At 41.0% G+C, this 16,992-nt stretch overlaps 2 protein-coding genes across 7 annotated transcripts in view; one reads left to right on the top strand and one right to left on the bottom strand.

Annotated features, from left to right (window-relative positions):
• Positions 1 to 14: 14 nt before the first annotated feature.
• Positions 15 to 3,068, top strand: MRPL57 (mitochondrial ribosomal protein L57). Of its 5 annotated transcripts, none has more exons than XM_081908673.1 (3): positions 15 to 123; positions 393 to 513; positions 2,654 to 3,068. In XM_081908673.1, the coding sequence occupies exon 3, from the start codon at positions 2,656 to 2,658 to the stop codon at positions 2,968 to 2,970; it is 315 nt and encodes a 104-aa protein (XP_081764799.1). In that variant the 5' UTR covers positions 15 to 123; positions 393 to 513; positions 2,654 to 2,655; the 3' UTR covers positions 2,971 to 3,068. The 5 variants fall into 5 exon arrangements, with proteins under 5 accessions (XP_081764799.1, XP_081764802.1, XP_081764801.1 ...); XM_081908676.1 differs by having other exon boundaries at positions 393 to 561; XM_081908675.1 differs by lacking the exon at positions 393 to 513 and having other exon boundaries at positions 27 to 123.
• A 2,808-nt stretch (positions 3,069 to 5,876) lies between these two features.
• ZDHHC20 (zDHHC palmitoyltransferase 20) overlaps positions 5,877 to 16,992 on the bottom strand; it is a 38,443-nt gene continuing 27,327 nt past the window's right edge. The window contains exons 8-14 of one of the 2 annotated variants that reach the window (XM_081909413.1): positions 15,708 to 15,743; positions 14,608 to 14,740; positions 13,692 to 13,818; positions 11,756 to 11,845; positions 10,845 to 10,960; positions 10,515 to 10,596; positions 5,877 to 9,921 (exon numbers count right to left, since the gene is read on the bottom strand). In XM_081909413.1, the coding sequence (XP_081765539.1) occupies positions 10,559 to 10,596; positions 10,845 to 10,960; positions 11,756 to 11,845; positions 13,692 to 13,818; positions 14,608 to 14,740; positions 15,708 to 15,743 (540 nt within the window). In that variant the 3' untranslated portion in view covers positions 5,877 to 9,921; positions 10,515 to 10,558. The remainder of the gene's footprint in view (positions 9,922 to 10,514; positions 10,597 to 10,844; positions 10,961 to 11,755; positions 11,846 to 13,691; positions 13,819 to 14,607; positions 14,741 to 15,707; positions 15,744 to 16,992) is intronic. The other variant, XM_081909414.1, reaches the window with a different exon arrangement.

Below are 16,992 nucleotides of genomic sequence, written 5' to 3'. Positions count from 1 at the left end.
AAGGGGGGGTGGGAGGACATCTCCTCACTCTCGCGAGAGCTTTGAGGCTGAAGCGCGGTGGAACCTTTCGGGCGGCGCCATTTTCTTTTCCCTGCCGAGGTGGGACGGGCGGACCTGTGACCGGTGAGCTGAAGAGGAGCAGCGGGAAAGGGGTTGCGGGGACGGGCGGGCAGAGCGGAGGGACGGGGAAGCAGGTGGGCGCGGGGGAAAGGGTTTCCCTCTAAACCGGCGGCAAGGGGAAGCGGGCGGGACACCGAGAAGCTGCCCAAGGTGGCTGGTAGGCATTGATAGAATTGGAGTGGAAGGAGGCAGGGGCTAGTTGCCATCCCATCCCGGGATGGGAGCACTTCAGACGTGTCAGATCTCCTGCTTTTTCTTCTTGTTGTTACTAGAGCTCCTAAGATTTACCAGCCGAAGCCCAGGCGCAAAAGGCAAACGTGTAGCATTAAAGCAGAGGCGTTGTTTTCCGCTGCTGGAACTGAACTCGGTTCACAGTCCTTTCACACGCTCCAGGTGAGCCTCCAGGGAAGTGGGGATCCTCTGGTCCTCAAGGACGTCCAGGTTTGTCCATGGGGCCATTCCCCCCCCCCCATCATGCACACCTTGCTGATCAGCTGATATCACTGGTGGCATCAGGCGATGGGCGAGGGAACAGGGTCAATACAGAAAGCAGGATTTCATTCCCCATGAGTGGGTGGAGGTGGGGAGCCAAAGCAGCTCACATGCTTCTTCCAGCATGTAGTGCATAACTGTCAACCTTCCTTTTTTTGGCAGGAAATTCCCTTATTCCAGCGCCATTTCCCGCTGCTATCCCAGATTGTTAGATATCCCGTAGACTGTCCCCAGGACAGGTGAGGCGGCTGAGCCCTTATTTGAGGTTGTTGATCCCTTATTTTCAAATCTGAAAGTTGACAGCTATGATGTCGTGTGTGTGAGGTGTTTCAAACAACGCGTTTGAGAAGCGATGTAGGGCAGCCTCCACACTTTCCTTACAGCAAGAAATGAGAGCGTGAGGGTTGCCTTGCTTCTCAAAAGTGTTGTTTGAATCAACCACATCTAAATTCCCAAGACTAGGAATTTCAGCAGCGTGAGAGGTTTGCAGCTATGTGAATTTATTTCAGAGTTTACTTTCTACAACATGCAGGTGGTAGAGGGCTTCCCTAGCCTCCCTGTGAGATGACAGGGCTTTATCGGTGGTGGCCCTACACTTTAGAACTACACCCCCAAGGTGCAGTCCCTCACTGCTGGTGGTCTTTAAAATAAATATTTCTTCTGGGGTTTTTTTTGTCTGGTTTGCTGAATTGTGCTGTACAGTACTTGAAAAAAACTATTTAGATGCTGCTGCGTTTTTGTTATTTCATTTCATGCATTTAGAGTAATGTAAGCCACTTTGTGCCCTGAAAACGGGGTTAAGAATAGTTTAATTGACGAGAGCAATCGGTAACAAAGTGTGATCTTTGGTCCTGGGAGAGACGGGTTTCAGCTGAGTGACTATTTTCATCTGTTAATACTTTTTGGGGGGTGGGGTGGGGATTATATTATAGTCCTGTGTCTCTTCACATGAATCTGAGATCTCCTGGAGATTTCATGATATTTTTTTCTCACAAAATCTCCGGGAACTTGGATGGCCTGCAAGAGCCTCCTGGAGCCCAGGAAGCAAGACGGAGAGCTTAAAATTAAGCTCTTGTTTTGCTTCACAGTCAAGATTGCTCATATGAAGGTGGTTCAAGTATCGGATTTTTTGCATATGAAGTGCTACCCCAAGAATGTAATCCCTGCTCAGTGTACTACTGTGGGTTCGGCATAGCACAGTAGGTGGGGTTGGCATATCAGTGTGAAGGCTTTGATTGAGCTCTTCTCTGATACTTAGTTTTTGATGTGGGACATTCAAATATGAGTCCCCAGCTGATGACGGGGGCTGCATACACACCATTCATTTAAAGTCTACACACCCCTCACAGAATCTTCTGTCCAAATAATTTTTATTGGTTTCCATGTAAATACAAGAATATATAACTACAGTAACTTGTCCTGTGGTACATTCTTATTAAGTTTTGTATGCAATACACAGCACAAGCAATATGTTTGTTTATGCATTATCAATTCAAGTCTCTGCTCCACAGAGATTCTAGTGTTGTTGTTGGAATAAAAGTACAGTATATTCTGTCCACCCCTCACAGAATCTTGAGGACCGTAGTTTACCCCTCATAGAGCTACAAGTGTCAAGATTTTATTTTATTATTTTTTTGCAGGCAAGGAATAAGCTTTAAATGTATGGTATGTACCTAGCCTCAAATGGTACAACCCTTACTGGCTTATCAGTAGTAAGTGTTGCCTCACTTGGATTTTCCATTAACTGAAGAGAATCAAGGGAAGGGAAGAGTGCCTTTGTGGGAATCAAAAGATGCACCAGTCTGTCCTCTACTTACACATGATCAAAAATCAAGAGAAAGACCCCCGCAGCCTCTGACACAAGGATGATTGCCAAAAATCCTATGAGATAGGTGTACACATTGATGTCTCAAGCTAGAAGTCAGCTTCTCTAATTCATCATAGCCATGGGTTCTAGCTGCTAACTGTAAATAATATTGACCTCTTGTATTTGATTGAAGAATATTCAAGTAATCAATGTTAACCTCCTTTGCTGTTAAAGGTATGTTTCTGACCATAGCACGGCTTCGAAACCGCATTCCTGGGAGTCAGTGGATTGGTAAACACAGACGGCCGAGGTTCGTTACAGAGATAATGAAACAGGGTATCATCAAGAGGCTGGAAAGGGAAGCTGAAAATGAATATTGGCTGAGCCGGCCATACATGACAAAAGACCAGGAGTATCGCCACAATGCAGAACGCAGACGTTTATGGCGGGAAAGAGCAATAGCTGCAGAAAAAGCTAAGTTTCCAGAGCATAAGTATGCTACAGAACATCTGGGTCACCTTAATGTGACCAAGAAATGGACAGAAGCTTGAAAAACTTAAGTTGGCGTTCAGCTGGACTGCTTGCAATTGCTGACAGTGGCAACCACCAGTTATGTAAGAAGGCCTGTAAATAAATGTATTACTCTTCAGCTCTCAGTCTCAGTGCTTGTTCCAAGTTACAGGTGTTCTTTTTCTTCCAAACTTTGGTACAGTAATGCTATTCTGCCTAGAAAGGATCATCTTCTCTCCTCAAGTTGTGCTTGCAAAAGTTTCTCGTAATAATCTGATGTTCAATCCAGAGTAATGTCCAGTTATTCGTTCCTTCTAGGTGTTATTTTCCCAGTGTTAAATCCAGGCATCTCAGTTTCATTCCTTTCCCTTCCCATCCAAGAAGTCCAAAAGAGGTTCTCCAATTATTATTAAAAGTAAGAGTCGGCCTTAATCTTCTTCCGGTCCACCCTCACAACTTTACCACCAGATTTTAAAAGACAGTTCAGTCCTTATTCTTTATTCATCATGAATTTCTTTACTGTGTTTATATGACAATGTCCACAATTGATCAGAAATTAAGTAGACATTCGCACTCCCAAAAAGTTCCTGTATCTTCCAGTTCCATTTCCTATTGCCATGGTCTTCAGTCCTTGCCATTTTTTCTTTCAATTTCCTGTATTTCCATTCTTTTTTTCCAAAAGTATGGCAGGAAGCATGATCACTTTGTCTTCTGAGATGATTCCAAGTTAATACAGAGTCCTCCTTCCATGAATTCCATCGCCTTCCAGCATTACATCTGTTGCACTCCTTCCAGCATCAGCAATAAACCATCCTCGAGGGCTGACAAATTAACCTTGATAATTTTTTCCAGGAGCTGTGACTCTTCAGCAATCTGTGTAAAACCTTCCTCCTGATATAGCAAACCATCTCCAGTATTTTTCCCCAGGAGCTGCAATTCCACACCCACCTCCACTTTACTCAGTGATTTGCTCATTATCATTTTCTGCATCTCCCATTTTTAATTGCGTTCTCTGTTGATCAAATAATTTTTGAAAACCTGCCACAGTTAATAGATTATTTCTTAACATACTTGCAATCTTGGGTGCTGCTAGAAGTACAGTCCTAACCACATTCTTAGCATTCCATTCTTCCTAATGCAAGCGCAGCAGTAACCATTAATTTTCATTACTGTCAATGCAATCACTTGTGAAATGGAGGATCAAAGATATAACAGCACAAGAACATAGACACTTCTTAGAGATTCTCTTCTCTGTTATAAGCAGGTGTGTGTTATGAACAGCTGTATGCTTTCCTCGAAACAAACTAGATACTTCCTGAAGAAAACCAATTTTGCCGTCAGTCTTTCAATGACTTCTCTTCTTAAGCCAGCTTTAGGGTTGTATTTCAAATTGACATTTTTACTGACAAAGGAGTAGTTTCTTTAATTTCTTTAGTGATTTATAGTAGTTTCAGATATAACTAAAGAAAGGAGGTATGGTTACGTCTTTTCCTAGGAGATTGACCTCCAGAGATCTTTAGCAGTGCCTGGGCAATGTTACCGTTTTTCCCACTCCTGGTCACTCAGCCGTCCAATAGGATTTCTCGATCCCACGTCAGCAAGCAATCCATCAAGAACATCCAGGAATTAATCCAAATGTTGTCTCTGTTCAGCAGAGACAAAAATGACACATAATCCTCCACCGTTAGTCACCACTTAATTACATCTGGGAGCTCCCGAGAGAGGTGACTAACCTGCGACGGCTCCTTCCCCGGAAGTGTATCTTGAGAGTGTTTCTTGATTTTAGCTTTGTCATGTTGTGTGTCCTCAGTGGTAGCATGCTTTCTAGCAGCAACCTGTCAGGGACAGAGGTAGGCAACAGTGATCCATGCTTTGGGCTGGGACACTTCCATTTCAAGTATAGTGTCAATGGGACCTGTGAAATGTATCCTGTCCTAATTTGTTAGCCTTTACTAGCTAACATTTCCAGGCAAAATGGAGCCAAGTGTGGGAACCCAAAATGGAGGTGAAGTCTGGCAACATCTGCCCACTGTTATCTTTATTTAATTGGACTGACACATGAGAGATAGCCCCAACTCTTTTAAAGCTTCTCTTCCCAAGTGATGTCCCCACGCATTTACCGTATTTTTCGCACCATAGGGCGCACCGGACCATAGGGCGCACCCATTTTTTGGGGGGGAAATAAAGGGGAAAAAATTATTTCCCCCCCCCCCAGGCGCGGGGCTGGGGCGGGGGAAGCTCGAGCTTCCCCCGACCCCAGCCCGCAAACAGGCAGCTCTCTGCAAGCCGTGGGAGCGCTCCGGCTCCTTGCGGAGAGGTCCGCGAAGCCTGGGTGCGCTGAGCTCAGCGCGCGCAGGCTTCGGCATGCTGGCAACTCCCCGCAAGGAGCCGGAGCGCTCCGGCTCCTTGCGGAGAGGTCCGCGAAGCCTGGGCGCGCTGAGCTCTGCGCGCGCAGGCTTCGGCATGCTGGCAACTCCCCGCAAGGAGCCGGAGCGCTCCGGCTCCTTGCGGAGAGGTCCGCGAAGCCTGGGCGCGCTGAGCTCAGCGCGCGCAGGCTTCGGCATGCTGGCAACTCCCCGCAAGGAGCCGGAGCGCTCCGGCTCCTTGCGGAGAGGTCCGCGAAGCCTGGGCGCGCTGAGCTCAGCGCGCGCAGGCTTCGGCATGCTGGCAACTCCCCGCAAGGAGCCGGAGTGCTCCGGCTCCTTGCGAAGAGGTCCGCGAAGCCTGGAGAGCGTGAGGGGTCGGTGCGCACCGACCCCTCTCACTCTCCAGGCTTCAGCGAAACCCTGCATTCGCACCATAGGACGCACACACATTTCCCCTTCATTTTTGGAGGGGGAAAAGTGCGTCCTATGGTGCGAAAAATACGGTATACCCACGCATAAAAGAGAATTGAAATTGTATCTTCATCACTTGCACCAATTAGAAATGCATTTCACAAGTTAGCTCATTTTTTCAACGTATTTATTTAGTTTCTTTTGCATTCAGTGTGTCATAATCCATTTTAATGTATCATCACTTTGGCAAAGAAGGGTTTAAAGATTATGCTTTTTCCCCTTAAAAGGAGCTATGCTTAAGATATTAATGGAAGTCTGCACTTTGATATATAAAATACTCAACATGATTTAAAATTATTGGTGAAAAATACACATGAAAATATTACAAGGTGCAGATAAAAACATGAAAATTTCAGGCAAAATGATCTGTATTCTTTTATATTTAATTTATTTATAAAAGTCCGTTTAAAAAGTCACTTTAAAGTATTAATGGCAATGCTTTCTTTGTGCATAGGAATATTCCTATCTGCAACATAAAAAACAGATGCATTATTCACATTATATATCCTCTAAATAACCTCATACCAATTTAAATTTGAGTATTTGCAAGCTTGCTTAGTTACAGTGGATATACCTTTATTTAAGTAAAATCCTTGCATACACCTTTGTCATAAATACAGGATAATGTATTTGACATACCCACTGGTAAACACACAGGTTTGGCAGCCCTAGACATAAACTAAGGATGTCACTATTATGGCCTTGTAATTTACACACGAGGGCAGAAGAAATGAAGACACAGTGGAGAGATGTTCTCTGTTTTGCATTAAGGTCTGCAATTCTAAACCATGTATGTGTCATCTCTGCAGAAACCCATAGGACTTCCTGGTAAATGCATTTAGGAATGAAGGAAAAATCTGCATTCCTTAAACCACTTTATATAAAATTTTCCTGGTAGAATCCCAGAATTCTGGGACTACTTGGGAACTGCAACATAATTAACTTGTACATCTGTTGGTGTTTACAATTTCTGGGTACCAAGAAAAAGGTTCTGATGCCATCCTAACTTGACCCAAGTTATGAGTCAGTCATATCCCTGTTGGATGATCTTCTACAACTTAACTTCACTTAATGTTCTGTAAATGTGGACAGACACTTTCTACCATTTGCAAGATTCAAGTTAAGATCTGGAGAATACATATTGGATATTAAGACTGAGTTAAAGCATGAAAGTTTCCAACACAGATCCAAGAGATGTATTGCTAAGTAACCAGGAGCTAACGTCACATTGTGTATTAGGGTTGGCATCTTATTAAAAATAAAGATGATGTTTGGAACTTGATTGACTCTAGTAGTAGATACCAATTGTTAAGGCATTATTCTACCAGAAAAAGAGTGGTTGATAAATGAAAAAGTGCTGCTGTTTTAAAAAACAACTTCACCCCAAATCTGTAACATAAAATTGAACTCATAAAAGTGGCCAGCAAGCAACGCCAGATTGTGCTAGAATCAGAACTCAGGGGAGCTTCTTGAAACAGGAATGTGTCTGCTAGGGAATGCAAACTATTTACTAGCATTAAAAATTACATTGATCCTTAAATGTGACCTGCTGATGCTAGGTCATTTACTAGCAAAATGCTTTCATAAGGCATTGGAATTAAAACTAAACCGTTTACAAACTATGTTCTTTGGTATTATTTCTCAATACTGGTCAAGATAGTTTACACATTAAACAACGGATACCATGAAGAAGAGTCTTCTGGAACCTTTTCAAAGTGGTTTAAGGACTGCAAATCAATAAAGTATTAAATATTGACAATTATTACCCCATCAGTGAAAAAAGGGAATGCATTAACAGCAACGTGTGGACTTCTAAGATTCACGTTAAGTGCAGATGGGCCTTAATTCCTATGTACACACTACAAAGAGAACCCTGTTACCCATTTTACGTACTCTACATATATGACATACTATAAGAAATGTGCTGCTATAGTTGACCTAACTGGTAAACGCAACCCATAAATTTATGGCCTGGCTCCCAAGATATACTTGATTCCATTCTATCCTTCCTGAAGCTGTTGAGAGTCAAAGCACAGGTACTGTATGATGAATGGGACAAGCAAGGCAGAGCATGGCACCTCTGCCCACTTGCGTCAACACTGAAGGGGCTGTCCATTTGCTACAGTGCCTAGCTAGTGCAAGAAGTTGTGGGACCATTCTGTGGGCTGGCTGGGACATAAGAAGACAAAAAAACAAACCTGCCTCTATTCATCCCCACCTGACCTGGAGAAGCTATATGCAAGGTGCTGTTGTGCCACATAAAGCTTATTTCCCCCATGTGCTCTGAAGCACTGGTGGCAACTGCTATTTCAGGACAGGAGTTGGGGTGAAATCCCACTACCTTGAGTATGGAGAGTGAGGTTAGCAGTTGCACAGAAAGCCCTGAGCTTGATTTCTGCATTTTGCACAGGAAGTGTGTAGGATCCAGCTCTTGAGTTTGGGTTGGTCACAAAGACAGCACAAACCATTTTAGCTTTTCCTTCATTTTGTAAACTAAGCTGATCTAAGAAGATCCTAAACTATTTTACAAACTACAAAATTTATTTTCAATATAATTCCCCCCATCCAACTATTGTCATGTTTCCTAAGATTTGCAAAGTGGATCCCGGTTTTTCCACTTGTATCATACATGGGATAATTTATATAAAAGGGGTTTGGGAAGAATTTAATATTTTTATGGAGCTAACGAACTATGAGCAGCTTGGACACAATTTATGATAGGGAATTAAAAGGTACACATCAAGGTAGAATGACGGGGAAGTCTAACACCATACGGTGAGCCAAGACGGAACTTCGTGGCTACAATGGTCTCCTCCTTAAAGAGTATCGGAAGCCAGAATTCTGCTTAAAGAGCTGGGCGGCTGGAGATGAGGATTCTTCTGAGTCAAGCATCGAGTACTTTGCTGCCCCTTGTGAACTGATAATAAAGATTAAGCCCCCACAGTAGTTTGTAGAATTATTTGCTCAGAAAAAGGTTTGTGTCTTAAAAGGATAGGCCTTGGATTCAGGGTCAGTGAGACTGTGGGAGGGAGAGATGCCAAAGCAGGGGTAACTAGAGAACAAACCCTCTTTCTCCCTTGGGTGCATTCTTCCACATCTTACTCAAGGAATTTTGCTAGTAAAAATCCCTGTGAAATCCAGTCCCATAAAGTACAGTACATATTTGTTTATTTTCTCTTAAAAAAGAAGTGGATGATTTATGGAGCTGGGCTGAAAGAAGATGGATAAATCAATTGGGATCTTTATGCTGGGATTATCAGTCAAAAAGATTTGAAAGTAATATTCAGGTAAACATCTGGGGGGGGGAGGAAGGAGAGGAATTCACTTTACTAAATTTACTAAATTATATTGTTGATATGGCTTAATAAGACAAATTGTAGAAATTAAACTATTGGCACTTTAAAGAAACAGAAAGTCGGGGAAACTTTATTCTCCCTAACTAATGTACCATGTTGCCAGTGGGCCCTTATTTCTGGAAAAATTTAAAAAATAATGCAATGGAAAACCCTTGCTTGTCTGATGTTGTATTGCAACAAAGCAAGCCTGTAGGAAGAGAACTTCAATATCAGAGAGGACTAAAAGGCCAGAGTCTTGGGTTGGCTGTTTAGCAACACCTACCAATACCACTGGTTATCTGATAATGGTAGTGGAGAAAGCAAAAATGCATCATGCTGCAAGTCCACCAGATAGTGCTTTGAGACACATAATCATACTGTGCAGTTTCAATGGCCGTACTCTATGATTGTTTCACTCTTTTCTCCCCTGCCCCATCTTTCTTCCATAGACTTGCTATGGAAGAAACTCCCGTATGACACCGGCATGGCATTTCTCACACCAACTTAGTTTCCTCCACCGCGGTGCAGCCAAAATGCATAGTTTCTGCACTTCTAAGAGTCTTGCATACTCTCATATCCTTCCAGGGTATTTCAGGATTTGGCCCTTGTAGTGGCTTACGTCCATGTTGCAAAAATGCACATCAAGAATCTTAAGGCATCAAACTTTCTGCTATGCAACAGTGCTCATAAGCATCCACTGGATACCGTCAAGGATTTCATTTTTTCATATCCTGCTAACATGCTGGCACTGTTCCATTGATATATCAGTGTCTTCCATACAAAATTAAGTAATATCCAAGCACAAATGTAGTGTAGAAACCTATACAGAAAACAAATTGCATTAGTGTAATGCTGCATAAAGACAGAGATAGAAAAAAGACATGGCTACCTACTCCGTATTTCGATCTATGTCACTTCCTTGCATGACTTACTGCTTATGAAGGGCTTTCTCCAAAATGACTGAAGCCCAACTGGGGTCTCTGTGCTGCCACCTGCGTTCCACTCATACAACTTCTATCAGCTTGGGTCTTGGGATGCTGGCAACTGCACTGTAAACACATTTCTATCCAAACAGGAATTGGCTTCTACTCTGTGAAATCTGCCTGCTGCTTTAAATCTGCTTTGGAAATAGATTTGCGGTATCTCAAATTAGCCTATAGAAAACTCATCCCCTAATCACAGACACAAGGGAACTGATCGCGGCTACTCCACACTGAAGAAACACTGTCCTTAATTGCTGTGTTTCTGCCTTCACTTTTAAGACCAGGCTTTATATTTCTGATGCATCACCCATGCTCAATTTTCCTTTTTTTTTTTTTAAAAAAAAGGAAGGCTTTCAAAACGAAAAGAATCTTATTTCACAGCCTTGCAAGGTCACAATAAATCACTATTTCTGAGCGGAAGTTATCTTACCATCTTTTCCTCTCCACTGAGAGGGATGGACACTGAAGCCAAGATCAGCTCTCCAATGAAACTATAATATGCTTTTTTACACCTTTAAAAAATAAAGAAAACGTAATTATAAAGGTACATGCTTTAGAGACGTTACATGATGAAATTTTTTTGGGGGAGGAGCGGCATTAAGCCAGTATCTGACCTCTTTATTTGTATTAATCTGCAAAAAACAAACTTGTTCATCTTTAAAATCAGTTACTCTCCATTCTCTCTTTCTCTCATTTAATCAGAATGTTGAATTTCTATTCTATAACAAGTGATTATAATTAATCAGTTAACATTCGGTACCTGATTTAACATTTTCATCTTCTGAATTGGTTTCCACCCACTGGTTTTCACTGGCCAGCAATCGATTTTGGGACTCGCTTAGTGGCCTAACAGGAAATGGTTGACTGGGACCCGAGCTGAAAAGAAGAACTGCTATCAGAAGCTGGAGTTCATGCACCAAAGAACTTGAAATTCTTAAACACTATTCTGGAGACCAACACAATATGAATTAATATTGCTCAGTTCAGACATAACTTCATGAGCTTCAGGCTTGCCTGCTGTCCTCTCCCCTTCATGCATGATGGGAGGAAATTTAAGGCACCCATTCCTAGTAAGTAAGAAAAAGAGGCTTTAAATGTCCTCCCCTCAAGTGTAAAGGGGAGGGTTGGATTGTTCAAGCCTATAACAAGAAACAATAGTTTGTGGTTACATGATCTAAACTGGCACAATCTCTCTCAAGGGCTACTCTGAATGCCTGGCATACAACAGAAAGGATGCACAGGGAATTAATTGGTGAGAACAGTGAGCTTGTAAGAGATATAAGGCTGAAAGCTCCATATGGCAGGTCAGGACGAAGGCAGGAAAAAATGAGGCTTAGAAAGCTCAATTTTAAATGGACAAGGTGTCCATAACTAAGCTTGCACTATAAATATTGTCAAACATAAAGAACTTCCCATTAAAAAGAAATAAACTTTCCAGCCTAACTCACTTCAAAGTCAAACAGCATCAAAGGACGTTTAGAGTGGGGGAGTAAAAAAGGAGGCTAAGACCTGGTGAACAATGGGTCAAAAGCAGAGGCAGGGAAAAGATTAGACTACAAAGAGGACGGTTCACATTTGGCCACAGCTGTGGTCTTCAATATGCATTTTTCCTTGCTTTGTAAATTGTGAAAGAAAAACCACACACCTTTTAGTGAAAGAAAAACCACACACCTTTTAGCAGGATCATTTTGGCTTGAGACAGTAAGCTGCTCTGGATCCATAATCACCAAGCGTGTTGGAAAGTTACAGCCATCCCCTAAACTGAACAATAAAATAGACATGACATCTAACTAGCGTGCTATTAAAAACTAACACTAATGGATATACTGGGTTTAAAACAGTTATATGAAGTGGCACATTTGAGTGACTCAGTAAATGTAGATAGTACATCACCCTGTTCAAACAATGGAATGTTCTGGTTGGTATAGCAGATGGTTAAGTAACTTTTAAGCACTGCAACCTCCACTACAAATAATGCAGGAAATGACTTATTTCAGAGCTGCGGGTAACTTGCACGTTTATTTATTTAGTATAAACACCATGGAAGCATATATGTACTTGTTCAACAAAGTTTGTCTCCAAAAATCAAAAAAAGGCTTGTGCTCCACTGGAACAACACAAAACACCTATGTGAGCTTGCCGTAGGAAATTTAAGATTTAAAAGAGTGTGTATTATCAGTAAATTACATGCAGTCTGTTTAACCTCAAGAGTTCACCGGAGTGTGCTTGAATGTCTCAGTTTGAACTGAAATCCAATTTTCTTGTGGTTTCTCTTAAATTTCTAAAACATGGGGCGTTAGCTATTACTGTAGAAACTGTACCTGGCTGCTGACCTCACAAAGCAAGGCAGTCTTTTTAAATACAAAGTTCTTACAAAGGTCTGAGTGACCTATATTCCTTGACAGTATGTTATTTCTGCATGTTCAAGGTTACAGCACAGCTGTTAGCATGTGGAAGGCAACTAAAACAGACCCTTTAAAAAAGTGTTGTCCTCATGCTGGGAATACTAACAGTAGGACTTGGAAAAGATGCCACTTTTTAAAAAAGGACAGTTGTACAAATGATCTGCAAATATCCACAGATAAGAACTAATGACGACCAACTATTTTGACTCTGCTTTATTTTGCAAAGTCATAGAAATACTTTGATATGGTCCCATTTGTATTTAACTTGAACCATAAATGTATGAAGCCCAATCCTACTGAATATTACTTGGGAGGTATATTTTAATACTACTAATAATAATTTATTATTTATACTCCGCCCATTTGACTGGGATTCCCCAGCCACTGGGCGGCTACCAACAAAATATTAAAAACGCAACAAAATCTTGACAAATAAAGTTTACTCCCAGGCAGGCATGCACAAGACTTACAAACAGTTATGTAGAATAAAAGAGGTGTCTACTGCAAAGTTCTGAAAATGTTTGTCAACAACAGACGTTACAATGGAGAAAACAATAATAACTGTCTAGAATACAGAGGAATTAAAAGGAAAAACTGGTATGTAGTACAGTGGCATGGTCCTGAAGAAAAAGGTTTATACAGTCATACCTCGGGTTGAATGTGCTTCGAGTTGAGCGTGTTCAAGTTGCGCTCTGCGGCAACCCAGAAGTAATGGAGTGCGTTACTTCTGGGTTTTGCCGCTCGCGCATACGCTCAAAATGACGTCACACGTGGAAGCGGCAAAATGCGACCCGTGCACGCGCAGATGCGCCGTCGCAGCTTACGTTGCGTTCAGGATGCGAACGGGGCTCCAGAACGGATCCCATTCGCATCCCAAGTTACCACTGTATATATAAATACGGAATATTTTAAATAATTTGTCTAAAATACCCAGTACAGAACAAGGACCTCACAATATAGAGGATTGAACATGCCACCTCCCAGGCTACATTATGCACAAAAATAATTTAAAAAATAACGCAGTTTAGGTCTTAGCAGACAATATATCATTTAGTTAGCACATAGGTATGTTCATTGTTCAGGAAATATACAAGTTACAATTTTAGCAGTATTTAGGACTGCTAGCTTCACTAAATCACCAAACTCTAGATTTTACTCTAATAACTTTTAAAAGTAGAAGAATAAAATTTAAATAGGAATACCTTGTAAAAATTGGTAGCAACCAGTACTTCTTCTCATCTCCAAAAACCTCTTTCAAGTTTTTACTGCATCCGAGAGAGAAGCCATTTTTGTCAGGTCCATTTCGAAACATAGGTGCCCTGAAAGCTTCTGTATCACACACAGAAAACAAAAGTAAACAAACGTGGGAAAGAGGACAGATCGCTTAAGAATATATGAAGAGCCCTGCTGGATCAAGCCAAATGCCCACCCAGCATCTTGTTTTCACAGTGCCCAGCCAGGACCTCAGCACAACAACACACTCCTACTTGTGCTCCCTAGCAACTGCTATTCAGAGGCATAATTCCTCTGAGCCTGGAGGTAATATATGGCCATTAAGACTAGTAATCACTGACAGCCTTACCCTCCATGTATTTGTCTTACCCTTTAAAGCCATTAAGTAGCAAAAATGCAAAATGCCTACAAAATAAAAGTTTGTTGTTGTTGTCATTAAAATTGCACACTTAAAAAATGAGCTAGAAAAACATGGACCAAATTCAGCAAAGGCAGCGGCTGGAACAAATGTAGGAAGCAACTAATTAGACATTTTCAGTAAAGAGGTTCCATTTGGTATGGTTTAAACCAGCTCCTGTATCTAACAACAGCCAACCCAAGATGGAAAGAAGCATTTTAAGAAGTTAAAAGGGCCAGTAGCAGGGAACGTTGTAAGTCACTTTAAACCAATATGTTGATTGAGGGGTACAATCCTAAACTCCAGGGATTCTTAACAGGACTTGCTTATGAGTAAGCACAGCCATGAGACACACACTAAGCAACCTTGAGCTAATAGCACATGCTCAGACTAACCTAGCTCACAGGATTAACGGTGAGGGTAAAGTAGAATAATGTTGAGTTTCTTGGAATTGGAATAGATAACAATACCGCAGATTGCTTACTAACCTATTGTTGACCTGTTTTTGCCAACCAGCCAGCAGTGATAGCTGAAAAGTGACAGTATACTGATGAAGAACATGGCAGCCACAAAGAAAAGGAAGAGAACATGGAATTTTGCACGTGTGTCCAGCAGTTCATTCTGGAAGAAGAAGAAAACGGGAGGCGGGATTAGTATTTCTGTTCAACAGCTGGTCTTCTATAAAGTTGCCTCTCTGAGCTAAAGCCAGTATCACCATATCCGAACATTACTATTAGCATATTTAGCATTTTAGAAACCTAAATTATATGAAACCAATGTAGAACTGCAAGTCACAGGGCTTGCCATTATTTTGTGACAGAGTGTACATGAGTAGCACTGTAAAAGCACATTCAACATCCTTTGTTACATGTCCGTATGATTTCTAAGTGCTGCTATACTTCCTATACGATGTTTACAACGTGTATTTTTCTTTACATAACTTAAACTGCCTGAGGGAAGATGTAGAGTAAGCCTACACACTATAAATTCAACTATAAAATCGGAAATGGGGGCAGGATGAGCCTTCCTCCCACTCATCTGATCTTAATTAGACGTTCAGTATGAAGTTAACTGAACACTGTTATTTGTAAGTAGCCACATGATCATGTGAACCAACACACACCACATACAATGTAAGCCTCTGTAAGAAGGTGAAAGTTATAGGGAATGTGCAGGAGTTCTTTTTAATGATGTTTTTACACTGAGTAGAAGTGTCATTTCATGAGAAAAGGTCTCGTGTATTTTTAATTCAGTTTCAAGTTTTTCCACATATGCTCAGATTGCAAGAATCTCATGAAACAATAAATAGTTTAATTGCAGCAGTTACATAGCTTGAAAAACCAATTATTTCTAAAAGATGACCTTTAAAATAGAAAGGTAAAATTCTCTCATCATAGATTAGCATCCATTTAAGTTACCACTAGCATTTAAGTGTACTAATTTCTTCTTCGGCTCTCCACAATAAGCTTCAATTAATTAAAAACACATAATTATACAGACAGTATTACAAAATAGTATGATAATCTTGTTTCATTATTAAAAATGAATGAGCACACCAGAACAGACTTCAGCTTAAATTGCATTTTACCTTTGGACAATTCTCAGCAGATTTCCTGCGGCAAAGCTTTGTGCAAATAAAGACAATTTATTAAATAGCTTTATCCCTTCAAGGCTGGTGTTTAGAAACAGTAAAAACGTTGTTAGAAAATTAATGGCTTATGCGTGCAGCATTCAATGGCAAGAGGCCTTAGTCTACATTCAGTGGATGAACATGTAAAGGTGAGCTTGTGTTTGCACAATGAGATTGAAGTAAAAGGTAATTTATTTTAATGGTGTGGACTCAAGGCACACCATTAAAATTAAGATTAACACATTGCTCTCTCTAATTTTCCACATTGGAAGTTCAGCCTTGAAGCCAATTGGTTTTATATAGATCCAAGAAGACTCTTGGAAGCTAATGTTCATAGTGATGTGAGGTTTGGAAATTTGTTACCCAGCTACAAATCAGAGCATTTTGAAAGCACAATGTCCTTGCCACTATTACAGAATTACAGAATGAGTTATTTGGAGACTCCCTTCAATTTATTGTATGATGCTTAGTTCTTTTATGTAACTGAAAGTGGGTTTGGGTACAGGCAAGATACCTATCATTTTGCTTACGTATATCACTTTAATTCTAAAATCATAGCTTAAACCATTCTCAATGGATCTTTAAAAAGCCACAGATCTCCCTATGCTTTAGAGCAGTGGTTCCCAATTAGTTAAGTACTGCAGTTAAGTAATCACACAATTTTGGGTGCTGCAATCTTGTGTGTTTTGGGGCACAGCATGGCCACCCCAAAACAGGATGCCCCAGATAGTTGCCAGGCATGTGGCATTGACTCCCTGGGTAAGTTATGCCAGTTGGAAACCACTGCTTTAAAATGTATCTTTATAAAAACTGATGGAGAAGTATCTTCAAAAATGTTTAAAAGGAAAGCAGCATGTTTCCTTTCAAAATGTTAGTGAGCTAAAACTCACATATCTGAAAAATGGAGGAAATCAAGAATATCTAGTAGTTTCTTGAAAAAATAACGGGAGTCACACACACACACACACACACACACAGAGAGAGAGAGAGAGACCAGGAATGGAATGTGTTTAGGGAAGCTTTTAATGTTTGATTATTTATTGTGTTTTTAATATTCTGTTGGGAGCCACCCAGAGTGGCTGGGAAAACCCAGCTAGATGGGCAGGGTATAAATATTATTAATTAATTAATTAATTGATTGATAAAACACATCTTTAGATTAACCAGTTCCAGTACTGTATCTCAGAGCCACTGACTGATATTACATTATCACATGAAAAAATATTACGATTCTATCTGCCTA

The sequence above is a fragment of the Podarcis melisellensis genome, assembly GCF_964234715.1.
Source record: "Podarcis melisellensis genome assembly, chromosome: 4".
Lineage (NCBI taxonomy): Eukaryota > Metazoa > Chordata > Lepidosauria > Squamata > Lacertidae > Podarcis > Podarcis melisellensis.
Note: the sequence above shows the minus strand (reverse complement) of the source record. Positions and strands in the feature narration are given on the sequence as shown.

Excerpts from the sequence above, each read along its gene's own strand:
- MRPL57 (XM_081908673.1), top strand. The coding sequence starts at position 2,656 with ATGTTTCTGACCATAGCACGGCTTCGAAACCGCATTCCTGGGAGTCAG.